The sequence below is a fragment of the Cavia porcellus genome, unplaced genomic scaffold (assembly GCF_034190915.1).
Source record: "Cavia porcellus strain 051 isolate PalLab524CR breed Dunkin Hartley unplaced genomic scaffold, mCavPor4.1 scaffold_26, whole genome shotgun sequence".
Classification (NCBI taxonomy): domain Eukaryota; kingdom Metazoa; phylum Chordata; class Mammalia; order Rodentia; family Caviidae; genus Cavia; species Cavia porcellus.
The window spans coordinates 41,428,676-41,456,140 of record NW_026947509.1 but is presented as its reverse complement, the minus strand read 5'-3'; the positions used below and the strand labels follow the sequence as shown (position 1 = coordinate 41,456,140).

Here is a 27,465-nt window from a genome sequence, read left to right as displayed (position 1 = left end):
GGCAGTGCCAAACCAATCAGTGTTGAGAAGCTATCTCTAAGATGATAATGTGTAATCTATTAACTGGTGATTTCTTACTGTTTTTTTTTTTTTTTTTGTAGTTCTGTATTATTTGTACCCTTACACCGCTTTGTTTTGTTTTGTGTTTTTCTCTTTTTCCTTTTAAATAAAATTAAGAAAAAAAAAGCAATCAGTGAACTGATCACACACTCTGGATTCAGCCACCTCTGCCAGGACTGAATGAAGCTTTGGGGCATCTAGTTACGAACCATAACAGTGGGCCAGGGTTTTTTATAGGAGTAGTGTGGGAGAGAACACAGTGGAACAACAGGTTTTTTTAGGCCAGTTCCATTAGCCCTCTCTCTCCCTTGCCAAAGGGAATGAAATTGGGTTTGACCTGATGATAGCATCTGCACATTCTGTCCTTTCCTTTGGGCTAAGAAGTGGGAGCCATTTCTGCCCCAGGCATGAGGATGTCTGGAGTAGCCACTATTGTCTATTGGAAAAAAATTTCTTTTGAGGTTTTGTTTTGAACCAGGCATAGTGACACAAGCCTGTTACTCTAGCACTTGAGAAGCTGAGGCAGGAGGATGCCCAAAGTTTAAGGCTAGTCTGAGTTACATAGTGAGTTCAATTCCACTCTTTGCTACAAAGTGAGACCTTGTCTCAAAAACAAAACAAAACTAAAGTTATATTTTGTAATACCACATACATGTTCATGTTTCTATGAAACAGAACTTTTCATCTTGTAAATCGGATACTCTGTACCAACTAATAATAACTTCCCAGGGGCTGGGGATTTAGCTCAGCGGCATAAGCACCTGCCTTACAAGCAGGCGGTCATGAGTTCAATCCCCGGTACCAATAAAAATGAAAAAGGCAAAAAAATAAAAAATAAAAAAAATAACTTCCCTTAACTTCCTGGTAACTGGTATTTTACTTTGTGTAACACACAGGGCAAGAGGGAACCAGCAGTGACCACCAGGCTTGTGTACAGACAACACAGTGTGGAATTTATTGTGCCTGAGTGTAGGCAGACAGCAAAAAGACCTGCTGTAGGGAACAAAGAGAAATGTGTCCCTCTGACTGCTCTTATCCCCAGAGAGGGACACAGTCACTCCTCACCATGGTGGGACACAGTCACTCCTCACCATGGTGGAGAGAAGGCAGAGGACCTTAAGTGGGGAGATTTGAATTAACATGTGCTCAGAGTTCTGTGGCTGTCTTGCACCTCAATGGACAGAGTCCTGGAAGGTCCAGTGTAAACTTTCAGGTGTCCCTAGATGTCCTAGGGCCTGCAGAATTCCTGGTCCTGTCTCACCCCCTTTATGACATCCTGCACTCACCTAGGATGGCCTTGGTGCTGGGCTAAGTTCCCTGCTGCTGGCAGGCAGACTGTGGGCTGGGAGAGTCAGGTCCCATTCGAGCCTTACACCTCATATAGTCTTTTAGTCTCTGATTAGATTCATGACTTTAGATACCCAGTGATACTTCTGTGGTGACAAGGCAGTTCATAGAGCGCAGTGTACCCCAGTTTCATTTGTTCTGTAGCGTGTGACAGGATTTCCTTCCTTAGGCTGACTAACATTCCACTTACTGAGATTGATAAACTGCACTTGATTATCCATAATCTGTGGATCACATTTTTAAAATAGCCTTATTGAAGTACAATTACTCCATCCAAAGACCCTCCAAAGAGAGGGTCTTTTTATCATCTATGATCACTCTTTTTATCATCTATGATCAGTATAAATTTGTATGTTTTCAATGGTTTATAGCCACTACTGTACCTAATCAATTTTGGTGCTCCCAGATTGGCTTGTGAGAACCCTTTAAGGCTAATTTCTATATTCTTGTGGTACAATACTTTCACATTTTGAAATAACTTCAGATTTACAGAAAGGCTACATAGTTTACCATGTATTCCTATCTGTTCTTCACTAACGTTCCCAAAGTGGTACTGTGCTTGGTAACTGTATTTCTGCAGATATCCCCATATTTACTTTATGTTCTGTTTATTTGTTTATTGTTGTAAAATGGTCTCATTGTGTAACTCAGACTGGCCTTGTAGCCTGCACCGCTCTCAAACTCACTGCAATCCTCCTGCCTCAGCCTCCTGAGTGCTCTGGAGTGATTCAGTCAGCTCTGCTATGTCTAACTGTATGAATATTGTGGCATGGATCCAGTGGATACATTCCAGGCTCTTAGGTACAGCAAATAAGAATTGCAAAGTATACAATCCAATGGTAAATGGTAAATGAAAAGCAGCTATATTTATTTAGGATCATGGGAAGATACGCTCAGGGAACATCTGAGTCAGCAAAGACATGCATGAGCAGAGGTTAACTCCTTTGAGGCCCCTAACACCTTTGGAATGGGATGAAAGCTCATGCTGAGAGGAAACTAGAACTGAATACATTGCACGGAGCTGTGCAGCCTGTTTGCCTGCTGCTTGTGCAGCTACGCCAGGCTCCTGCAGGGTAATCATGATGCTCCCCTGCAGGAGCCTTGGAGGCTGCCTTGGGCACCATCTGCACTCACTGTCTGGACCTTCTTTCCAAGGCCACCACCATGGTGAGGAGTGACTGTGTCCCTCTCTGGGGATAAGAGTAGTCTGTCTTCCAGGTGAGGGGTCTTCTCACAGGTTCTTATGGGCATAGCTCAGGCTGGGTGGGTTCTGAGATTAATCCTTGCACTTGAAGCACTCTGACTGGTTACCATCATTCTTTGGGATTCCTCAGCTTCCTCTGAGTTGTGTGTTTTGTCATGTGCCTTATCGGGCAGAGCGAGCATGGTCTTCACCCTCAGTTCTTTATCCAGTCCTCGTTTGCCTTCTGTGCCATCACAGTTACTGAGCACTGAATAGGCTGCATCAGCCAGTTGGCTTATTTCATCTCATGGGCACAGTTGAGAGTTTTGGAGCCTTTGCCTTATCTCTGGAGCTGACTAATAAAATAGTGCCTTAGGGTAATCTAACCTCTAGACTCAGTCTAAAGTAGTATATTCACAGAAGGCCTCTTCAGGCTGAAGCTGAAAAGCAACTGGCTTCTCACTGGGCCCCTAACAGATGTGAGCTTAACACAGTTCATGAGATTGGGCAACTCTTTTTTTTTTTTTAATTTTATTTAAGGAGAAAAAGAAAAAAAAAGCAGAAAAAGGGTACAAGTTATACAGAATTTCAGAAAAAAAATAAACAGTAGGAAATCACTAGTTAATGGATTACATATTGTCATCTTAGAAATATTTGTTCAAGTTACAAAATTAAAGAATATAAAGACATTCAAACAGTGAGACTGTAAACAGTTCTGTTCAATGATCCAACAAAACTCAGTAATATCATTTGTCTATCTTATACACTTAAATATACATGCAGTTATATCATTTAGAGCACTTTCTTTCCCTCTCTTTTGTACATTTTGGGTTTTATTGCTCTCACAGTTCTTATTACTTTTTTTGGAAGAGAGTAAAACCAAATGTGACATAACAGAACAGAGTTGGTTTACTTAAAAGTAATAGATAATGTAAAAACATAAAACAAGATGATCAACAATGGTTACCATAATGCCTCCCGCTATCTCAAATAGAATTGCCTATATCATCAGTTATAATAAAATTGAACAAAACAGTAAAGAACGAAACCAACAAAACCAAAACATTGGAGACATTACAGGTCTTCAAGAATAGATAATAGTCAACCAGAATGGGCGTCATAATGAATCCCACTATCTTCACAGTTGTTGCCTTAACTTTCGAACCTGGTACTATCAAGCAAAACAGAATAGAGGAACATCAGTCAAAACAAGATGGTGAGAGCAATACAGGGCTTCAAATCAAGTTAATAGAAAATCAAAGTGGGTTACTATAATATATCCTGCTATTTTTTATTTATTTTTCCCTTAATTAAAAGGATAAAAATTAAAAAGTAAATAATAAACTGGAAATTGAGATAAAAGAGGGCATAACAATAAAACAGCGCAGATCAAAACATAACCATTTAAGCAAAATAGTGTTTCACCACAAGATAATCCCAACATAAAAGTAGTTACCATATTGTCTCTTTACTTGAAATCTTTGAGTATAACTTCGTATACTGTAGCATCAAATATATCAAAACAATGTAAAACCATTCAAGAGAATGACAGTATTACAGGGTATTTAGAATCAACTAACAGAAAATGAACAATGGTTTCTGTATAATCTCCTTGTCTATAAAAGTTTTTGTTTATACTATCACATATAATAAAATCCAATAAGATACAACATGTTAAGACCTATGGAGACAGAAGAACAAAAGCTTGATGGGACTTCAAAACAAGATGATACTAAATCAGCATTACCTATTATGACGTCGTTTTCCCCAAAATAGCTGTTCCTATCATCCAATGTTCTCTGCCTCATTTCTGTTGAGCTCTTTTTTCTATCATTAGTTGTCAGTTTATCTTCTTCATTTTGTTTTCTGCTCCATTCATTGTGGCCTCTCTGCCACTATTTCTGGATTCTTCATATTTTTCTTTTTTAGAATATCCTGCAGTATTGTCTGTAGAGTTGAATTGGTGGTTGCATATTCCCCTAGTTCCTCTTTATCCTGAAAGCACCTTGTTTTTCCATCAATTTCTAGGGATAGTTGTGCAGGATATATCAATCTTGGCTGGAGGTTATTATCTTTCATAGCTTGAATTATTTCTCCCCATGCTCTTCGTGATTTGATGGTTTGTGCCGAGAAGTCTGCTGTAATTCTGATGGGTGTTCCCTTGTAAGTGATCTGTTTCTTGTCTCTGATGGCTTTTAATATTCTGTTCTTATATTGGATTTCTGGCATTTTGATTATTATGGGTGTAGCTCTGTTTGGGTTATAGGTGGCTAGGGTCCTATATGCTTCATACATCTGAGTATCTTTACCTTTTGCTAAATTAGGAAAATTCTCCTGAATCATTTCTGTGAGTAGCTTTTGTAGCTCATTTGTTTGTGTCCCTACCTCTTCTTTTATGTTCTTAATTCTTAAGTTATAGATCCTCTTATCATCTTCTAGTCTTTGTATTATTGCTGTTTGTTTCTTTGTTATTTTTAAGAAGTTTTTCATTTCATCCTCCCATATTACAAATCTGCCCTCCAGTTCAGATAATCTATCCTTAGTTTCTTTCAAGCTGTTATGCCAGTTTTCAATAGAGTTTTTAGTTTCCTGGTAATCTCTTTGAACCTGCTTCATGTATTCTATGTTTTCTCTATTTTCTCCATCAAACAATTCTTCCCTCTTTTTCTGTTCTTCCATTCCACCATCTGCTTTTTCTTGGGTGGTGCTTAGCATTTCTCTAACTATTCTGCTTAGGTCTTGCTTCAAGTCATTAATAACTTCATTCCTGAACTTGTCTATGAGGCTCTGGAGATAGTACTTTATGTCTATTGGTGCCATGTTTGCTATTGCCTGTTTCTCAGGATTGGGGGCCGAGGAGCCTTTCTTGTTGCTCCCTCTTCCCATATTCTTTGTTCCTTATATATGCAAGCGTATATAGGAGGCCCAGCTTCCTTCCCTGTCGGCCACAGTCTGATTGAATTGAGCCAGCTAGGTGTTCCCACCCACCGCAGCACATCAGGGAGTTATGGAACGGGCAGCCTATGCGGGGCCTGCCCCTCCAGGTCAACCTACTGAAGGCTTCACCACTAGGGTGCTCCTCCAGGCGCTGGGACCTGGGTTGTGCTAGCCTACTGGGTCTCAGTCAGCAGCATCATGTAGGCTAGGCACTGCTCACCAATCCCGCTTGAGAGGGGGATATGTGACTGAAGTCACTACAGCACCCTGTTCCAGCAAGTCTGCCCGGTCCCAGAATATCCTCTGTGGGAGCCTCCTAGACGGTGGAAGAGTCACAGTTTCTCTCACTCACCGCAGGTTGATGCACCAATTCCTGTTCTCAGAGCTTTCACGCTTCTCTCTCCCTGCTGAGCCAATTCAGATGCAGCAGCAGTGGCAGGAAACCCAAATTGCGGCTTCCAATAGTGCGGGCTCGAGCTTCCACGCTGAGGCTTTATCTGTTCCTGTTATAGCACCAGGATTGCATTACCAGTTGGTTTCTCTCAGCCCAGTTCGTTCTTGGGTCAGCAGGGTATATCTCCTTTTGCTTAGGATTCCTCACTCCACACCATTCCTGGATTCTAAGCTGGGTCTCGCAGAGAGCCTCGGTAGCTGCTGCTATCTGTCCACCATGTTCTCCTGAAAGTTCGAGATTGGGCAACTCTTGTTGTGTACCTGCTAACATGGCCTTGATGTATAACTTTTCCTAGCTTCTCTACTCCCAGTGTTGTAATTCCATTGAGCCCTTCCTGGGATCCAAATAATAATACCACAGTTAGCTGATTATCAGACAGTGAAGCTGGAAAGACTTCATCGTTGACCTGTTTTGCAACTTTTATAATCCTTTTCCTTTCTACTGCTGTGCAGTAAGATGTGAGGATAAACTGGATGTCAGATCAAAAGCCATCATTAGGATTTGGAAACCATCGGGAACCTTTTCAGGATCCTTAGAAAATCTCCCCAGTTTCTCCTGACTGACAAAGGAACTAGCATACAGACTGCCTTTGGTGCCTGCTACACCTTGAAGGGGATAGAGCAGTGGCAGGCTCAGATGTAGGGTTCCCTGAGTCTAAGGCCCTATGGAAGTAGGCCAGACCAAGTATGGGAGGACTCAGGAGATGGCCTTTGTCTCGTGTGATTACTGACTAAGCCGGTTGCTGAGGAGGTAGTCAGTTGGAAGACACTGGCAGGAGGGAGCCTCACCAACATCTGCTCCTGAGATGACAACTTCTAGGCTACAGATCAGGCCTCTAACCATTTGTCTTGCTCTGTAGAGTACAGATGTAGTTGAGATATGGCATTATATTGCAGGCTGTCAAGGGGTGGCCATGTCTCAGTTTCCCCAGGTGGATGCATAGACCATTTGTTACTACACAGAAATAAAAAGTGATCTCTAGGTAGGTCTTAGTGTGGAACTCATCCTGATGGTTAAGAAGACATCTGAGTGGGGACTTGGAATAGAAGAGGTTGTTCCCATCTATTGACAGGAGGAGTAAAAACTAGATCTAGGATTTTAGCAGTTGTACTAAGTTTTTTAGACACCCCCACCCCCAGGAGTTTGACCTGGATAGGTCGAATGTCAGTTTGGCCAGATACAGGATTTGAGATTGAAAGCTCTTTACCATAACCCTGTGGCTGTTATGTTATCATCCATTGACTTCTAGCACCGTATGTGAAAGGTCTTGCTTCAGCCAGGTTTCTGTTCCTCGTTAGGTATTTCTCTTCTCTCTGGGGAAGCCTTCTCACTGAAACTACAGAATGTCACCAAGATGTGTATAGGAGTAAGTGGAGGATTCAGTGGACACAGACAACCTCAAGAATTGAATCCTGGGGCTGGGGATTTAGCTCAGCGGCATAAGCACCTGCCTCGCAAGCAGGCAGTCGTGAGTTCGATCCCTGGTACCAATAAAAAGACAAAAAAAAAAAAAAAAAGAATTGAATCCTTTAGCTCTGAAAAGTTTTCTTCAGTTATTTCTTTAATCCTCAGTTCTGCTCTTTTTAAAATCTTTTTATGGGACTCGTATCAAACAGATGTTGGATGTGCACCTATCTTCTCTGACTTGAGGTTTTTCTCTGTTCATTAGCTACTCAGTCATTGCAGTCTTAGATAACTCATCCATTTGATCTTCTAGATTGCTCATTCTTTCCTTGAGTATACCTGTTCTACAGTGCATATTGTCTACTGGATGTTTAATTTCAGAGAAGACTGGATGGTATTTCTTTACATTTCCAATCTCTTCTTGTATCTTTCTGAAAATGTTGGCCACTCTTCTAAAGTTTCCTTCTATATCATAGATGAAGTTGGCTTCTTGGGACATCAGGTCTTCTATTTGCAGGGTCTTGTGTCCCTCTTAAATTTTCCTTAAAAATTTTGATTCCTGATGGAGCACTCATATTGTACATGAATGTCTTTTGTGCTCATGGCTTTGAACCTAAATTTCTGTACAAGGTTGAACTAGCATTGTGATAGTGAAATAAAAAATTGTCAGGCCTGAAAACTTCATAAAATGTACCAGCCAAAAGGCCTTTATGAAAGATTTACTAAAAGTTTGTGCTGGAGAGAAGTTTAGAACTTCTCTCCAATCATTCTGAAAGAGAAGTAAAATACAGAGTCATACAGGGCATCACAGTTCCTTGACCTCCGGGCAGAACTGTTTCCTCCTTTTCCAAAGCATTCTGTTCTCAGTCCCTAACCAAATCACCGCAAGCAGTTTCCTCATGTAACACCGAGCCTTTTCTTCCTCTGTGTTTGGGTTTCTTTTTTCCTCTGGCTGCTTTCCTCCTCTTCCTCCTCTTCCTCTTCCATTCCTGAGGGTTTTTTTTTCCTCTTGCCTCCCCTCTATCTCTGTTTTCTTTCCCCTTGTCTTCCAGCTCTTCTTTCACCCCTGAGATTTCTCCTCCTGTACCATCTTTCTCCTTCAGCCCTGAGTTCTTTCTCCCTTCACTTGCCATATGGCTGCCTGCCACTCCATCTTGGGGCTTCCTTTTCCCTTCCATTGTGAAGAAACAGAGCTCCTCCTTTCTGGCCTAGCAACTTTCACCTCTAATAAACAAGAAATTCAAGCCATTTCTTGATGTGGCTTTATGTGCTGAGGTTTTTAGAGGTTTATCCACTTTTCTTTGTATTTTATGGTGTCTTCTTTCTTGATGTGTGTTCCCATTTTGTGGGAGAATATCTTTCTCTTTTTAAAATTTTTTTATTTTTATTTTAAAGGCAGTAAAATTAAACACAACAAAACAGAACAAAATACAACATAAGAAAGAAATGTAAGAGATACAAATTTCAAAGCTAGATGATCAGAGATCTTCACTATCAATCATATTGCCTCATTTTCTTCCAAATAGTTGTCCATATCTTCGCATACAAAGAATTCATACAAAACAACATAATATAAAACTGATCCGAACTGAATGAGGAAGGCGCTTTAGGTCTTCAAAACCAGACAATACAGAAGTCATTAATGGCTGTCATAGAATCTCTCATTCTCTTCAAAATAGCTGTCCATACTTTCACGTATATTGAAGTTCAAAACAAAACAGGCAGGGGAGGAGGGGTTGCTTGGTTTCCCAGCGCTCCAGATTCCAACATGGGTCCCAGTAAACATTGGTGGCTCCCATCCTGGGCCACTGGAGCCTGCCACACTCATAGCCGCTCACCAGGCAGGGAGGGGTTGCTTGGTTTCCCAGCACTCCAGGTCCCAGCATGGCACGGGTCCCAGTAAACACTGGTGGCTCCTGTCCTGGGTCTCCGCAGCCTGCCATGCTCACAACTGCTCACCAGAGGAGGAGGGGTTGGTTGGTTTCTCAGTGCTCCAGGTCCCAGCATGGCACAGGTCCCAGTAAAAGCTGGAGGCTCCTGTCCTGGGCCACTGCAGACTACCATGCTCACAGCTGCTCACAGGAGGTAGGGGTAGGATGGAGAAGGGTTGCTTCACGCTGTTTCTTTCTAATGAATTAACTGTTTCATTGCTCAAGTTATGAAATGGGCAACAAATCATAGAAAGACATCTTTTTAGGCTCCTGCTTGAAACCAACAGTGTCAGGAGGCTGCCAGCCTTGATTCAGGGCCAGTGGAGAATATCTTTCAGTAAATTTTTCATAAAGGCCTTTTGGCTCATACATTTTCCGAGGTTTTGCAGGTCTGAAAATGTCTTTATGTTAGTATCACAATGCCAGTTCAACCTTGTACAGAAATTTAGGTTCAAAACCATTTTCTCCCTGAATGTTGAAGGCGTGACTCTCTTGCTTGCTTCCAGTATTGCTGATGAGAAATCTGCAGCTAAGGTCAGAAAGGTCCCTGTATCTGTTGGTGATTTTTCTTTTCAGAGTTTTCCCTTTATTCTTTAACTTCTCAGACTTCTCATGCCCAAAGTTGAGAAAGGAAAAGTTTATTTCTTACAGTTTTTGGAGGTTTCAGTCCTCAGTTGGCTTCAAGGCAGGGTGGCATGGCGGGGCCACAGTTCTTGGCAGCTGCAAACAGCAAGGCAGAAACCAGCAAGAGAGCAAGACACACCTTCTTCCTGCCATTACATTATATACTGGCTCCACCCCTAGCTAGAGGTAGCACTGACACCATCAATCCAAGCACTTAGACAATGAACCAGTCACAAATGCACAATGCAAATGCATGAGGCCTGGGGGCCACAGACATAAACCATGACAGTCCTCCTTTTAGAACTTCTACCTGGACATTGTGATCTCCATCTGTTATCTCTATTGCATGCTGCTCCTTCCATACATCCTATGACCTTGTAATTTTGGAACACATTCTGGGATAATTTCTTAACTTGGCCCCCATTGTACTTTTTCTATCACTGTAACAAATACCTGAGCTTTGTCTAATTTGCTGCTCAGTTCATGTACTTCTTTTCTTTAATGGTAAGCTTTCAATATCCTCAGTATTTTAGATGTTTTCTTTCTCTCAAATATGAAATGCTGCCTTTCCATCAGGAATTTAGTCTTATTTATATCACCCACTAGTAAGTCTCTGAACTTTGAATCTAACTTAGAGGCCATCACCTGCTCTGTGGATGTCTGTCTTCTTTGCTAAAGGACTTTTTCCTGTTTCTTTGCCTGTTTAGCCAGCTTGGAGCAGACATGTGATATTGTGGTTATGTTGTCAAAACCAGATTCCTTTAAAAAAAATGGATTGTTCTGTAAGAGTAAATTTATTCTTGCACACAAATTCAAAACAATGAGAACAGTATTGGATTTCAAAAACAAGACAGAAAAAATCCCCCATAGTTGCTATATTGCATTATCCTCTAAATAGATGCTCAACTTTAGGCCTGCAAAGTCAATCAAACAATACAGGCATTAAGTTGCTTTTTTACTTCAGTAGCTATCATCTCTGCCTGTGTTCCTCTGAATCAGCTGGTTGCTTATAGCCAGTTGCTTGGCTCTTGTCTTCCAGCCCATGTGTCAGCTGGCTCTCAGAAGGGTTCTGGCTTTTTGGTTCTCTTCCTGGCCCGCCTTTCCTATTAATTTAATATTCACTGATAGTTGTTCCATAAAACATTTAGTATAGTGTTAGGGTGGTTCAAAAACATCATTCTTTCCACAGGATTGCAAACCAAATTGGATGAGAACCAAATAATTTCCCCATAAGGTCCACACTGAACATAACCATTGTGCCTGGAAGCAAACTCAAGTCCTCATGCTTGCCAGGCAGGCACCATGCTGCTGAGTTATATACCCAGTGCCTCCAACCATTTAATTTGATTTGGTTCTAGTCCAATTTTGTTTATGACCAGAATCATAGAATTAAGTTTATGAACCAAAGTTCATAATTCTTCTTCTTTTGTGGTGTTGGTAATCAAACCTAGGGCCTCACATATCCTAGGTGAGTACCCTATATCCCAGCACTGAATCATGACTTCCTGTTTTTTGGGGGCATCATTTTTTTGTGTGTGGTGCTGAGGGTTGAGCACAGGGATGTCACACTAAGCTGCATCACAAGACCTTTTAATTTTTTTTACTTTGAGATAGTAACACTAAGTTGTTAAACTGCTTGAGCTGGGCTTGAATGGCAGTCCTCCTGCCACAGCCTTCTAGAGTGCTTGGATTGTAGGCAAGCACCACCATACCAGCTTCCCTCTGCATTTATGAGTTGGCACTTCACTACAAGAAAACATCCCCTTGTCATGTTTGTTTATGAGTTTTTTGTCTTTTTGAGACAGGGTCTCACTATGCAGTTTGGGCTGGCCTTGAGCTCACTTTTTGTAGCCCAAGCTAGTCTCAAACTCAAAATGATCCTCCTGCCTCAGCCTCCCGGGTGCTAGGATTACAGGTGTGTGCCACCACACCTGGCCCTTATTTACTTATTATTACTTATTCTATCAGTGTACACATTAAAATCCTATTTTCTAACACTTTAAGGTAAAAAGAATCCATCAGTCCCAAGCAAACCACAGAATCACATTGGCAGATTCAGAATACAGCTATCCCTCAAGGGTTTAGATGACTTAATTTGTTTTTTCAAAAAGTCAGCTACATTTGTGCTCAGTCATTTAAAATAGAGACTACAGTATAAACTAAGCAATGATGTGTGCTGTAATCCCAGCTACTTAGGAGGCTGAGGCAAAAGAACTGCTTGAGCCCCAGTCTTCAAAACCAATCTGGGCAAAACAGTAAGACCCTGCCTTGAAAAAAAAAAAGAACTATGAGTAAATTTTAGACAAGAACTCTGTGTTAGCTTTCTATCACTGTAACAAATACCTGATATAAACCACATGAAAGAAAGAGAGGTTTATTTTGGCCCCAGTCTCAGATGTTTTAGTTGATGGTCAGTTGCTTCTGGGCTTATCGCTACATAGTCCATTGCAGTGGGAAAAGGGAGGTGTTGGTCTGGGTGTGATGGCACACACCTGTAACCCCCACACTCAGGAGGCAGGAAGCTCAAGACTTCCTTCCATGAGGCCCACCTAAAGTTTCCACTGCCTGCCTGTAATGGCATTGGCCAAAGACCAGGCCCTGACATTTGGGGAGGAGTCAAGATCCAAACTCTAGCAAACACAAAACAGAAATATTGAAAAAGGTGCTGCTAACCTATAATCACTTTGGCTGATTTGGTGGGGGTGGGTTTATCAGCAAAAAGCTAGAATAAAACAAAGCCTGAGAGGTTTTGTTTGTTTTATTTATTTGCTTGTGAGGAATCATACCCAGGGCCTTTGGTGTACTAGGCAAGTACTCTACTACAATCTCATCCCTGAAAGTTTTAGTAAGCTTTGAAATTTTTAATAACTTAAATATTCATTAAGTGCCCCTATTCATTACTTAGGAAATGTTTGTTTTTTGAAACAAAATTTCATTATGTAGTTCAAGCTAATCTTGAACTTGCAGCAGTCCTTCTGCCTCAGCCTCCCAAGTGCTTGGATTACTGCACTGCTAAAATGAGAAAAAAAATTCTGTTTGTTTGCAAGGACATGGAAAAGCTAGACTCTCACATACTACTTGTATTAGCACATTCCCACCAGCTTGAACTGATGGCTTACACGCATACCTGTCCCATTGGGCAGCTTGTTCTGGTGGTACAAATAGATCCAATCACCGTTACTGGCCTTTTTGCTTCTAAAATTAATAAAGTCTATAAATGGATCAAGTCTATTTTATTTGAATTTGAATAATTATTGTCCAATATATAAAAATACTATTTATACCAACTAAAACTTACAGTAATCAAATTTATTTCAATAAGTTAAAAGAAATTTATATTCATGAATTTTCCCCCTTTTTTTGTCTTTTTCTTTTTTATCGGTACCAGGGGTCAAACTCATGACCACACACTTGCAAGGTAGGCGCTTATGCCGCTGAGCTAAATCCCCAGCCCCATATATATTCATGAATTTTTAAAAAATATTTTATACAGAAAGGCTACTGACTTATGCAGTGTGTACAAAACATCATGCATTCAACTCTTTCGGGGGCCACAGTGATACTCACTGTCCTCAGCTAGCCCTGCCTACACCACCGTGTTAAGCAGGCAGCAGCCCCATAGTGAACATGAAAGCCATCTTTGTGGTTTCCACACACACATGGACCTATAACCAAGTAATCTTACCACCAAACACACAGCTGAGACCCTTATTAATGGCCCATAATGTGACGTCCCCATTGTTTCCCAAGGTGGGACAGTGCCCAGGGGTTGGGTGGGATCACAGGGAAAGCTGTTGGGGTCCTCGTATTCTGAGTCTGCATGCTAGTACTGTTTTTGGATGTTTTTCTCTTTGTGAGTATTACAATCACTTGGGCTTCTTCTGTATGTATATTGATTCATTTTCTATTTGCTGTACTATAAGAATCTTTGGAAGCAATCATAGTGCATGGAAGAGCCCACTTTAACAAATGTAACAGACCTTTGTTAGGCTTAGGTCCAGAAAACCCCTCAGAGTCTCTTGTGTTCTGCTGCTAGGCTTTGGAAGGTGACGAGATGGGAAGCTACTGGCATCTGTGGGCTGATGGGGTCACAGCTGAGTGTGCCATGAGCAGGTAGGGTCTGGTCACAGATGCAGTCACTGGGGGAGGGTGTGTTTTCTTCTCTGGCTCCTTGCTGCTTCCTGGCCACTGTGAGGCGAGCAGCTTTCCTCCCTATGTCCTCTCGTCATGTATTTCTGTCCAACCAGACAATTTCAGGTTGAACACACTGGACACAGCCAAACACTGGAAACTTTTCCTCTTTTAAGTGTGTCCCAGCCTGGGGAAAGGAACTGAGATACCTTCATTTTCCAATGTTACTAATGAAAAAAACCCATCGCTTGTCTTATAATGCTGTATAATTTTACATACTCAGCAGAACCTCTCAACAGCTGCAAGAGGGAGGACAGGTATTGCTGTAGTGACCAGAAGTCCTGGCTGATACCTGTTTTTTGAATTATATATCGCCTTCTGCTTACTCTCTAGTGTCCTGTTTTAATGAGAATTCACAGGTTTATTCACACAGATGAGCCAACAAGAGCCCTAAGGTTCAGTGTCCTGCCCAGTGTGTCATTAGCAGATTGTATGCCCAGGACTTAAAGCCGTAACTCACATGGTTGTCGTGAACGCTACCCTGAGGAGCCCAGGAAGAGAAGTAGACAAGTATGTCATGGTCCTTGAGGCTGAGATCCCAAACCCCAGCACTCTGGACTGGGGCAGGTGTCAACCCTGACTGTCAGAGAGTTGCCCTGACTCTGCCCCCTGCTCATGGAGGCTTGTCTTGCCCAGAAATACAAGCTTGTCCTGTGATCTCCAGCCTGCATCGTGGACCCCTTTAGAAGCCCAGGGAGCCTTATGACATGACCAGCTGCCTACACCACTGTGTGTGGTTATTAGTCCTCAGCCTCGGCCTACACTTAATCTGCTCCAGGATTGGCTGTGGTGAACCTTGTTACTCTTGATGTGGAAAAGTTTCCACTCTGCAGAGAGATGGGATAGGTCTGATTGGAAGGTTGTTCTGAGACACAGTGCACTGTAAATGATTATGTATATCAAAACATTGTTAAAAGAATGTGGAAACAGTTGTGAAGCTAAATGAAAACTGTTGGACACGTCAATGTAGGAGGTTGTCTATTATTTTTGTAATATTACTTTTATAAACTTAGTGCTATTTACATTGGTTATAAATGTAATCTCTTACTTGCTGGGAACAAAAGTTCCTTTTCTTTTTTATCAGTACCGGGGATCGAACTCACGACTGTCTGCTTGCAAGGCAGGCGCTTATGCCGCTGAGCTAAATCCCCAGCCCCAAAAGTTCCTTTTAATTTAAAGCTTGAGAGCCTTCTATAAGTTATCTTAAATTCAGTGTTTCTAAGATGACCACACTACTTACCAATTGGGCAACATTTTGAATTTGTCCTTTCTCAGAGCAGCCTGAAACTGCTTAATTATAGATACCTTAGCAAACTACAAGGTATCTGCATTAACTTTCTAAAATTATTCTTTTAGGGATATAATTACGGTCCATTTTTTACTCAAAAGAAGCATCTGCTTTAAAATTATAAATGTGATACAAAATATAATTTAAAAAGCTAAAATTCTTTAATGTGTTTCTTTTTTAACAGCCCCTAACAATGATAACCAAGACAGGTCAGCCTGGTTCAATCTGTTTGCAGACCTGGATCCACATTCAAACCCCGATGCCCTTGGACACTCAGATGATGAGCTTCTTAATGCCTGAATGAAGTTATACTGTCATTTTAGAGGCTTTAAGACATAAATTTCACCATATTGCATTTGTGGAATTAGTTTATGTTGTGATCCATACACAAAAGTGTGATGTGTGCAAATCTAACACCTGTCAACCAACGTTAAACAGACGGTAAGGACATTTGAACAGATTAAGTGTATCTTTAATATTAAATTTGCAGTTATTGATACTATGTGGAAAAGTATAGAAACCACTGAATTGGCAATCCCAAAATTTATCTCAAAATAACAATAATTGTGTTAGGGTTATTCCTTTAGAAAGCAGTTTATATATATATATATATATATTTTTTTTTTTTTTTTTTTTTTTTTTTTTTGTCTTTTTCGTTTTTATCGGTACCAGGGATCGAACTCACCAGGGATCGAACTCAAGGCAGGCGCTTATGCCGCTGAGCTAAATCCCCAGCCCCAGCAGTTTATATTTAACCTTCCTGGCTATGAGAATTCTGTAAACATGTAGATTGAGTTGTAGTTCACATTGAATTTTCAAATAAAATAGTGCAGTGGGGATTTTCTGTTATGGAAAATAATTCTAAAGTTCAACCAACTTTCTTTGACTAGAAAATAGAGTAAGGTTTGAGAACTCAAGCTGCTTAACAGAAACATAGTTTTCTCTGTTTGGAGGGTGACCTATCAAGTTACTATGCCTTCCATTCATAGAAAGCCATGGGCACTTTTTTTTTTTTTTTGTCTTTTTCTTTTTTAATTGGTACCAGGGATCAAACTCACGACTGCCTGCTTGCAAGTCAGGTGCTTATGCTGCTGAGCTAAATCTCCAGCCCCACCATGGACACTTTTAATCCCACTGTTAAATTTTCATGGGGAAGTGACATGAGGGGATGTTTGATTTTCCAAGCCTGTCCTCTGAGGAAATGAAAGACAGTCTCTTTTCCCATCTTATGAGCCACAAGAATGATGTAATATTCAGGACACCTCTCAAGTGTCTGTGGACCTGGCCTTTCACGTACTCCTATGTGGTATTCATATTCTTCCCAAACACAAAATCAGGGAGCGTTCACTGACCAGCAGGCAGTAATATTCCTGAAATTACATCAGAAGCGTCTATCTGAACGAGGAAGGACAATTCTAACATCTTAGACTAATACACATCTGTTTACACCATCCTCTGTGACAGTACATAACAGAATACTTTCTGACAGAGACACAGAAAGTCTGAGCAGCAGGGGTGCTAATTTTCCACTCATTCTCTGTGCGGGGAACGTAGCTGAGGCTGTCTGATTCTTGGGTAGAAACCTTCAAACCTGCGTTGGAGGAAAGGCTGTTTGATGGAAGTCAGCAGAAGCTGATGAAACACAACTGCTGTCCACACCCATCAGTCATTCCACTTTCTGCGCTTTTTTTTTTTTTGCTTATTCATCTTTTAGTTTTAAGCAACTTTCCAGGTGTTTTGTCACCTAGTATACTGCAACTGCAGAGAACATGTATAAATTAAGTTCTTCACAGCAGTTTTCATGTGCTTCTGGCGTCTACAGAAACTCAGAAGAGACTTCCCTGTCCTCTCTGAGTCGCATGGACAGTAGACCCTCCTCAGTCTGCTGCCACCCGCCCCAGGCTGGCCTCACCGCAGGATCAGAGCTCAGAGTGCACCAGAGAACTGCAGCAGTGGCTGGGGAGTCCCCATATGGGAGGATGTGGGAGGGAAAGTGAGAAAGCCTTCTCTTACCCTTTCACAGCATTATTCATACCTTTACCTTGATTTTAATGAGCATTACTGTCTCCTCAGACACACTGTTTCCTCAGTGAGGTTTTCCAGAATGCAGTGTTGCCATTGTTCTACCAAGATTTGATAATGATACCTATGAAAATGAGTCACAGTGATGAGCGCTCTCTGCCTGACCTTAGGGAGTGTGAGTTTCTGTCCTGGGTTTGTGCGTGTGTTGTCATTTAGCATCACAGCCCTTCTTCCTGACATGGGCAGCTGCAGGCCCCCTTCTCCATGCGCTCCTGCACAGAGGCGGCAATGAGCCACAGCCAAACCTGATCCCAACCGTGGACGTGATGGGAAAACAGCCCGAGCTTCAAGAGCCAAAGTTTCACTAAACTGAAGTACACAGAGGATTTTTAGCTTGCACTTTTTTGTGTTTCCCTTCTTAACTCAGAAACAGTGCTACTGCCTTAGCAAGTGTGGTTATAACTTCAGGCCTAACAATTCCATATTTCAAGGGCATATAGGTAATTTATGAAATGAAGGTTATCTTCCCAAGGTTATTTATTGGGTGCTCTAAATGACACTGCAGAGAGTGTTTTATTACTAAATTCAGAAGCAAAAATGATGAGAAGAAAAAGCCATTTCACGAAACCAGATAGCCCTCGATACGCCGAGAGCAGCACACAGTGGGGCCTATGTGGTCATTAGAATGGAGTCTCATGCGGCCATTCCCGAATAACTGCCAGTATCTCCTCCTCATCGCATGTCTGTTCTCAGACTGCTGCGGTATCAGGCTTTGGCAAGCATCCTGTGGCTGGTATCATGGTTTACTGGAAGAACCTGCTGGAAAAAATTCTGATTTGTCTGCTAGGATAGTGGGCATTGGAATTCTTTTGTGTTGTATGACCCATTGTTATTGCGAGCTAAGAACAGTGCCCATGCCTTCTCTTTCAGACTTCCAAAAAGGAATGTTCATTGCATTTTGTGAGTTGTCTCTTCACCTTGAGGGTTTCTTTTGCCGCACAAAAGCTTTTTAATTTAATGTGATCCCCTTTGCTGATTCTTGGTACTATTTCTTGCACAACCAGGGTTTTATTCAGAAGGCCTCTGCCTACACTGTATCTTCAAGAGTTTTATCTATTTTCTCTCTCAGCAAATTGTTTCCGTCCTAATGTTGAAATCTCTGGTCCATTTTGATTTTAATTTAGTGTATGCTAAGACGTAGGGGTTGTGTTATTTTTCTTGCTGCTGAGACAAAATACCTCACACGCAGACTTAAAGGAGGAAAGATTTAATAAGTTCATGGAGGTTTCAGCTCATACTTGGCTAGTTCCAAGGCAAGGCATGGTAGCATGGCAGGAATCGCAAAGGAGAACTAGTCTATAGCAAGCAGGTAGGCAAGAGTGAGCAAATGACCACAGCTTACTCTCTTATATTTTATCCAGGCTACTCAGGGCAGGCAGCACTCACACTCTTAACCCTTGTGCCCTTGATCCTAGCACTGCACCATCAATCAATTCAGCATCACATACTAGACCCAGCCACTATGAAGAAGCCACACCTATGACTTCATGAAACTTTGCAGGGACATCAAAACCTAAGCTATTACACAGGTCTACATTCAACCTTTGGTGAATAGATAGCAAGATTTTTTCCAGCACAATTTGGTAAAGAGGCTGTCTTTCCTCCAGCAAAGGGATTTGGCAGCTTTGTCAAAAAATCACGTGCCTGGAGTTGTTTCTGTTCTTCTGTTTTGTTCCACTGATCCACAAGTATCTTTTGTTTTTTTTTTTCTTTTTGTTGTTTTTCAATACCAAACTTTTTATGACAGTAGCTTTGTAGCATACTGTGAGGTCTAGATTGTGATACCCCCTACCTTGGTGTCTTTGTTGCTTGTATTATAATCTGCCAGCACAAAACATTAACACCCACAGTTAATGGGGGAAAGGTTTATTTCACCTTGCAGGTAGAGATTTCAGCCCATAGTTGGCTGGCTCCAAGGCAGGGTGCTGTGTCACATGGACCAGAGAGAGAAGAAACAGTCTGTGGCAAGGCAGGCAGGAAGCCACAGCAGCAGCTGTGAACCTGCCTGTCCATTGCATCCCATCCCCAAAATGTGCTATTCCCAGCTTGGAGCGTCTATATTCAGTAAATCCGTTCAACCACACCCAGAACCATGCTAATTCCAATCAGTGGACTAATTTAGTGCCACATACCCTCAATCCCAGTATCACATACCCTGGAAACAGCTAGCTCTGAAAAGCCTCACCTATAAGTGGATGAAACTCACGGGGGACATCTAGATACACACTGTAACACTCCGCTTTTTTGCTATCCCAACTCTCTTTTGGGTCCATATGAATTTTAGGATTGCTTTCTCAAATTCTTTAAGAAACATTATTGGTATTTTGACTATGATTGTGTGAAATCTATATATATTTTAGAACTGGCCATTTTCACTGCATGGGTTCTGCCTGTTGAGGAACAGGGAATGTCTTTTCATTTTCTGATATCCTCTTTCAGCTTGTTTTTCAGAATACTGTAGTTTTCATTGTAGCAGTCTTTGACCTCTGCAATAACGTTACTTTCTAAGTATTTCTTTTTCTTGATGCTATTGTGAAAGATGTATTGTTTCTCTGATTTCCTCTCAGTGAACTTATCATTGGTATACAGGAACACTACTGGTTTTCAAGTGTTAACTTTATATCCTACTACACTACTGAATTTGGTTGTTACTTCTAGGAGTCTTTTGATGGAGTTTCTGAGTTGTTCTGTGTAGAGGATCATGTCATCATCAACTAATAATTTGACTTCTTTCCCTATCCACATACTTTTTATTGCTTTTCTTATCTAACAAGCATGTAGTGACATGCTTGTTCCTGATTTGGGAGGGGGGAGTTCTCAGCTTCTTGCCCTAAAGGATGGTGTTGACCATTTTGTTTTAGATGGCCTTTATCAAATTAAGGTAAGGACTCTTCCTATTTTCTTGAGGGTTTTTTTTTTAATCATGATGGATGCTAAGTTTTGTCAAACTATTATTCTGTATTGAGATGATTATGATTTTTACGCTTCTTTTTATGGGGCAAATTTTTTTTTATTTGCAAATGTTAAACTATCCCTAGGATAAATCCTACTTGGTAATATGCTTTTCATGATTTGCTGCATTCCGTTTGCCAGTTTGCCTTACTGAGGACTTTTGTATCCGTTTATTAAAAGGGACTGGTTAGTAGTTCTCTTTTTTGGCTGAGTCCTTTTCTAGTTTTGGAGTCATGGTAATGCTTGATTCCAGGAATGACTGTGGAAGTACTGCTTCCCTTTCCGTTTCATTAAAAGGTTTGAGGACTATTGACACTAGATCTTTAAAGTTTTTTTTTTTAAGAGAATAAAACAAACAAACAAAAAAAAACAAAACAGAACAAAGCAGAGCAGAGTAAAACAATGCAAATAACACAGGACTTCAAAGAAAGACAGCAAGAAATCAGCAGTGGCCACCAGTGTCTCCTGCTGTCCTCAAAACAGCTGTCCCTATTTTCACACACAGTAAGCTAATCTGAATCAAAATAGTATAAAAGCAATGAAAACAAAAGAATGAGAGCCTTAAGGGTTTTCAAGACCAGACACTAGGAAATCAATAATGCCTACCATAATGACTCTTGTTTTCTTCAAAATAGCTGAAATCAAATAATTGAAAATAGGGGGCTGGGGATTTAGCTCAGTGGCATAAGTGCCTGCCTTGCAAGCAGGCAGTCGTGAGTTTGATCCTCAGTACTGATAAAAAGGAAAAAGACAAAAAAAAAAAAATTGAAAATAGACTAAAAGCAATCAAAACCAAGAATAAAAAGTATTATTGGACTTCAAATCAAAATGATAAGAAATCATCAGTGGCTACCATGATGTCTTGTTTTCTTCAGTGCAGTTGTTCATACCATCACACATATGAAAATCAACCCTTATAAACCATTTAGGTGAGGTTCTAGGCATATATAAATGTATACATGTACATCAGTCCTTTCTGTATTAGAGGGAAAAACAGAACAGTGTAGGCTTTCAAAACAAGGTGGTAGGAATACAACAAATTTTGTTTTGCATAGTTATCTTAAAATGTTACAATTGAATTACCAGATATGGTCATGTAAATTTGATCTAATCCTACGGATGTTAACTATTTTGTTCCAAGAACTAATAGAATTAGTAGTACAGTCATCTTAGTAATATTAAGTATACATATACAAATTTATCTTTTTTTTCCCCTGAGTTATTCTTTCCTTTGAGCTTTTTACCCTTTGTCTTAGTTACTTTTTACTCGTCACTGAGACAAAATACCTGAAGCCCAAAGCTGAGAAAGGGAATGTTTATTTCTTAAAGTTTTTGGAGGTTTCAATCCATACTCAGTTGGCTCCAAGGCAGGGTGGCTTGGTGGAGGCCGCAGTTCATGGGGGCTGCAAACAGCAAGCAGTTACTGGCAAGAGAGCAAGACACACCTTCCTGCCATTACATTACATCCTGGCTCCACCTCTAACTGGGTGTAGCACTGACACCATCAATCCAAGCACTAGACAATAAACCAATCACAAATGCACAATGCAAACTCATGAAGACTGGGGACCACTGATATGAACCATGACACTCCATCTTTGGCCCCCAGGACTCCTGCACATCCTTTATATGAAAGACATTTAATCCAAAAGTTGCCAAAGTCCGAACAATTTCAGCATTGCTGAAAAGTCCAAGTTCCAAGTCTCTTCCAAGATCTATGGTAAACTCTTAACTATAACCCCCTCTACAAATGAAACAAGGTTAAACATTTCTGAAGTTCAAAGGCACAAGGTAAACATTACCATTCCAAAAATTACAAATGGGAATATAAAGCATTGGAAACAAATCAAGTCCAACATCCAGCAAGACGAACATTAAGTCCTAGAGTTCCCATGCTCAGCATCAGAAGCAATCTGGTTGCAAGCTCCCAAAGGCTTGGGTGATTCCACTCCCATGGCACTTCCAGGGGTTTCAGCTCCGGCAGCTTTTATGCAGACAAACTTTCTGCCAAGTCATAACATACATCATGGGGAGTCCAACAACCAATGCAGTCCTTCTTCCCAGCAAAAACCTCCCAAGCCTGGTCTTTACCACGAGGCTATCAGCATTCTGGTCTCCTGAGTTCTGACCAGAATCTCCTCTACAGAATAGCCTAGGCTGCTCCAGCTCTATGCATCTAAGCAACATGTCCGAACCTTTCCAAACTCTGCCCACAAGCCATTTCCAAAGCCTCTCAAAAAACATGGTCAGGTATAGTCACAGTAAATGACTGCACTTCTTGGTACCAAATTCTGCCTTTGTTACTTTTTGTCACTATTGACAAATAGTGTATATGACAAATACTTTGTTACTATTTGAGACTTTGTTACTTTTTGTCACTATTGACAAATAGTGTATATGACAAATACTTTGTTACTATTTGAGACAAAATACCTGAAGCCCAAAGTTATGAAAGGAAAGGTTTACTTCTTACAGTTTTTGGAGGTTTCAGTCCATACTCAGTTGACTCCAAGGCCGGCTGGCATGGTGGAGCTGGCATAGTGGGGCCATGGTGGGGGTGTGGCATGGTGGCAGCTGCAAACAGCAAGGCAGAAACCGGCAAAAGAACAAGACACACCTTCTTCCTGCCATTACATTACATCCTGGCTCCATCCCTAGGTGGGTGTAGCACTGACACCATCAATCCAAGCACTAAGACAATGAACCAATCACAAATGCACAATGCAAATACATGAGGCCTGGGGCCCACAGACATAAACCATGACACCCTTCCACAATATTTATTGAAGAATTTTGTATCTTATTTACTCTCTCAGTTTCTTACACTAGGAAGACAATATGGTATTTATATATGAGTTTTTTATTTTACTTATGAATATGGCCTCAAGTTGCTTCCATTTACCTATAAAAGTCTCAATGTGGTCTTTCTTTATAGCTGAGTAGTATTGCATTATATAAAAATACTGCATCTTTTTTATCCATTTCTCAGTTGGACATTTGGGCTGTTTCCAAGATTTAGCTATTACAAATTGTGCTGCTATAAACATGGGTGCATAAACCAGGCGTGGTGGCTCACGCCTGTAATCCCAGCACTCGGGAGGCTGAGGTGGGAGGATCTTTGCGAGTTCAAGACCAGCCAGGGCTACAAAGTGAGCTCGAGGCCAGCCTGAACTACATAGTGAGACCCTGTCTCAAAAAAGACCAAAAAAAAAAAGGTGCATACATATCACTGTGGTGTAATGTTTTCAGTTCTGGGAATATGCCCAAAAGTGGCTGTCTACACTCACCAACAGTGCAAAAGTGTGCCCTTTTCCCCACAGCCTCTCCAGCATTTATTATTGGTAGTTCTCTTAATCATGGCTATTCTTTATGGAGATGGAATCTCAGTGTTAATCTCCATTTCTCTAATGAGCAATGATATTGAACATTTTTTCATGTATTTGCCATTTATATTTCATCTGAGAACTGTGTATTCACCTCAGATGCCCATTTTTGGACTGGGTCTTTGAATTTTGGAGGCCTGATTTTTTTAAAATTCTTTGTATGTTATAGGTAGAAATCCTTTGTCTAAGGGACAGTTGACTAAGATTTTTTTCCTAATTCGTGGGTTTTCTTTACACTCTGTTGGAGATTTCTTTTGACATGCAAAAACTTTTTAGTAAGATGAGATCCCAGTTGCTGATTCTGGGAAGTATTTCCAGTGTAGTTTTTTTTTCATAAACTCTCTGCCTATTCAAGATTTTTACCTACTTTGTCTTCCAGTAGATTTACTGTTTCTGTTTTAATATTTAGTAATCTTTAAAATTCTTACAGAATTTAGTGGTAAATCCATCAGGATTTGGGCTTCTTTTAGTTGATAATTTATTCTTCAACCTCACTCACTTGGCTTATTTAAAATTTTTCATATCTTCTTTCATATCAACTTTGATAGTTCAAATATACCTAGGAATTTATCTATTTCGTTTAGATTTTTTAGCTTATTAATGTACAGATCCTCAAAATAAGTTACCAATAATCTGGATTTCAGCAGGCTTTGTTGTGATTTCATCTTTAATTGTATGGATATAGATATTTTCTTTCCTTTTAAAAATAACACTGGCTAACAGTTTGTCTTATTTTGTTCAGTCTTTAAAGAACCAGCCCTTCAATTTATTGATTCTTTGTCTTTAGTCTCCATTTTACCCCTGATTGTTATCATTTCCTTCCTCATACTAGCTTTGGCCCTGAATTGTTCAGGATTAGAAAATTTATTTGAGCACATTCTTTATCTAAAGTGTATTTCCTGTCATATACTCCCCTCTTAGGACTGCTTTGTGTTCCAGAGGTTTTGGTATGTCCTATTCACATTATCATTTGTTTGTAAAAATTATCTAAATTAGCTGGGTGTGGTGGTACATGCCTGTAATTCCAGCATTTGGGAGGCCAAAGCAGGAGGACTGCTGTGAGTTCGAGGCCAGACTGGGCTACAGAGTGAGCTGAAAGCCAGCCCTGAATGCACGGCGAGATGCTGTCTCAAAAACACATACACACACCAGTTGTCTAATCTCATGTGACCCATTGGTAATTCAAGAGGGTATTATTTAATTTCCACCTGTTTGTATAATTTGTCTTTTGCCATTAATTTTTAGTCTCACTGTACTATCGTCTGAATAAAATTCATGTGATAATTTGTTTTTTTGCATTTACTTAAGCTTGCTTTATGAGCTAGTATGTGGTCTGTTTTGGAGAAACTCCTGTGAGCTGCCAAGAACATATACTCTTTTCAAGTGTAATGCTCCCTAAACACCTATAAAGTCCATTTGTTTGCAGGTTTGGTTCAGCTCTGATAGTTCTTAAATTTTTTTTGCCTAGTTGATCTGTCCTTTTTTAACCATGGGTAACTGGGATGCTCCATTAGAACCATATTGGTGTCCATCTGATTTTTCACACCCATTAGTGTTTGTTTTATGAAGTGGCATGTACCAATATTTGGTGCGTAAGTATTTGTGATTGGGTTTGAGATTTAGTCCAGTGGCATAAGCACTTGCCTGGGAAGTGGGAAGTCGTGAGTTTGATCCCCAGTACCAAAAGATAATCAATAAATCAATCGATAACTATTTGTGATTGTTAGCTCTTCCTGTTAACCAGCATGTGGTGACTTTCGATCAGTCTTGGCTTGAAGTCACTATGACTGAAATTAGGATAGCGACCATTGCTTTTTTTCTGAGTATGGCTTACATGAAATGCTGTTTTCTGTTCTTTGACATTTAACTTGTATCTTTTTAAATTACCAGTGTTTCTTGTGTACTGCATATTGCTGCGTTGTTTTTTGATCTCTAACGCCGGCCTGTGTCTTTTGATTGCACGCTGTGAGTTATTAATGAGACGTACTGATTTATTCTGGCATTGCTATCTCACTGTTGCTGTCTTCACCCCCACAACTCCCCCCCCTCCCGTTTTACTTAGCTGATGATCCCACCATGTATATTCATTCTTTCTGACATACCAGCCTTACTTCTAGGATGTCCTTAAAGTTGTTTCATTTTGTTAATGCTGGTTTTGTGGTTATGAATTTCTTGAAGTGTTTGCTCTTTGTCATGGTAAGGACTTAATTGTCCATCAACTTTAAAGAAAGCTCGATACGTCATGGTAAGGACTTAATTGTCCATCAACTTTAAAGAAAGCTCGATACGTAAGCTAGGGCTAAAATCTGTTATTTTTTAGGGCTTGGAACACTTTACTCCGAGCCTTCCTGGCCTCTAAAGTCTGTGTGAAGAAATTTGCCATGATCCCTATTGGTTTACCTTTGTATACGATGTGTTGCCTTTCTCTCACAGCTTTTAAACTTTTGTTCCTATATCCCAAGATGGATATATGGGATTTTAAGTATATGTATGTGGTGTGGAAAGGTTCTCTTTTGATGATGGATATATATCTCATTTATCTTTTTTTTTGGTGCAGGGAATTGAACTCAGGACCTTGTGTTTACACCAGGCAGGCACTGTGTGGCTGAGCTACATCCCTAACCCGTTTATCTGTTTCTTTCCCTGTATTTGTCAAATGTTCTATTACTTCTGTGAATTTTTTTTCCCTTGGGCCATTTGTGTTATTTTCTGATTTATTTTTGGTACCAGGAATCAAACTTGGGACCTCACACTTGCCAGACAATGAGCCGGAGAACCATTTCCCAACCCATGTTTTCTGATTTTTCACCTACTCCAATAATGGTGTGTTTAAGTCATCTAGTAGTTTTTTAATCTATTTTTAATGCTTACAGTTTTTAAGGTGTCTTTGAAGGTCTTCTTGTCTGAGATTCTGTTCTCACTTGTTTTCTTCTACTGCCGGTGCCTTCTGTATGATTTTTAATCACTTGGGTTCCTGACTGAAATCTTTGCATGGACTCTAATTGTTTGGTAAACTGATCATTCATATTTAAATTGTTTTCTTCAGCTCATTCAACTTTTTATTAGTAGTGTCTTTGGAAAGCTCTGGCATCTTTTTGTTATTACTTCCACTATGTTTAGTTATACTGTATCTAATCCCACTGAATACTTAGAGCTATCCTAACCTCTTCTGCTATCCTCTGAATTACTTTGCCTGTGCAGTTTATGCTGGTCTGCCCTTTGCTACCCATGGACTGGCTTGGGGAGTTGGTAGTTTTGGAAGTTACTCTGTTGCTTTCTCTTCTCACACATGGTGGTTTTTGTATTTTTTTATTTTGTGCTGAGGTTTGTGGGTACTTGGAGTCTGAATACTTTAGGTTACTAGTATGGAGATCTCTGCTTGCTATTCAGTGATGACCTTGGGCAAGGTTAGCTGTAACTTTGTTACAGCCCCAAGACCTTACCAACTGGTCAGTTTGAGGGGAGGGGAGGCAGTGTCCTTAGCCCCAGCGATCCAGTTCTCTGGGAATGCAGTATTGTTAATGTCACAAAGGAAGCCTGAGTGTTGCCTTACAGACAGACAGCAACCAGTATGTAACATAGGTAACAGCCAACCATGCTGTGTCTTTACTAGAGGAAAGTCAGCAGTA

General features: G+C 40.6%; 1 protein-coding gene and 1 non-coding gene across 18 annotated transcripts in view; one reads left to right on the top strand and one right to left on the bottom strand.

The window, feature by feature from the left end:
- Positions 1-27,465, top strand: part of Ica1l (islet cell autoantigen 1 like) — a 129,513-nt gene that overhangs the window by 86,799 nt on the left and 15,249 nt on the right. For 2 of the 17 annotated variants that reach the window (XM_013157510.3, XM_013157513.3), the window contains exon 13: positions 15,604-25,739. The exons of 11 other annotated variants lie outside the window; for them this stretch is intronic. In XM_013157510.3, the coding sequence (XP_013012964.1) occupies positions 15,604-15,719 (116 nt within the window). In that variant the 3' untranslated portion in view covers positions 15,720-25,739. Of the gene's footprint in view, positions 1-101; positions 12,592-13,328; positions 13,359-13,976; positions 14,054-15,603; positions 25,740-27,465 lie in introns of those variants that run through there. 4 more of the 17 variants (XR_010043494.1, XR_001202294.3, XR_001202295.3 and 1 more) reach the window with 4 other exon arrangements.
- On the bottom strand, positions 9,501-9,637 carry LOC111758217 (small nucleolar RNA SNORA2/SNORA34 family). The gene has a single exon (XR_002792438.1). It is a non-coding gene; the product is annotated as a small nucleolar RNA SNORA2/SNORA34 family (small nucleolar RNA).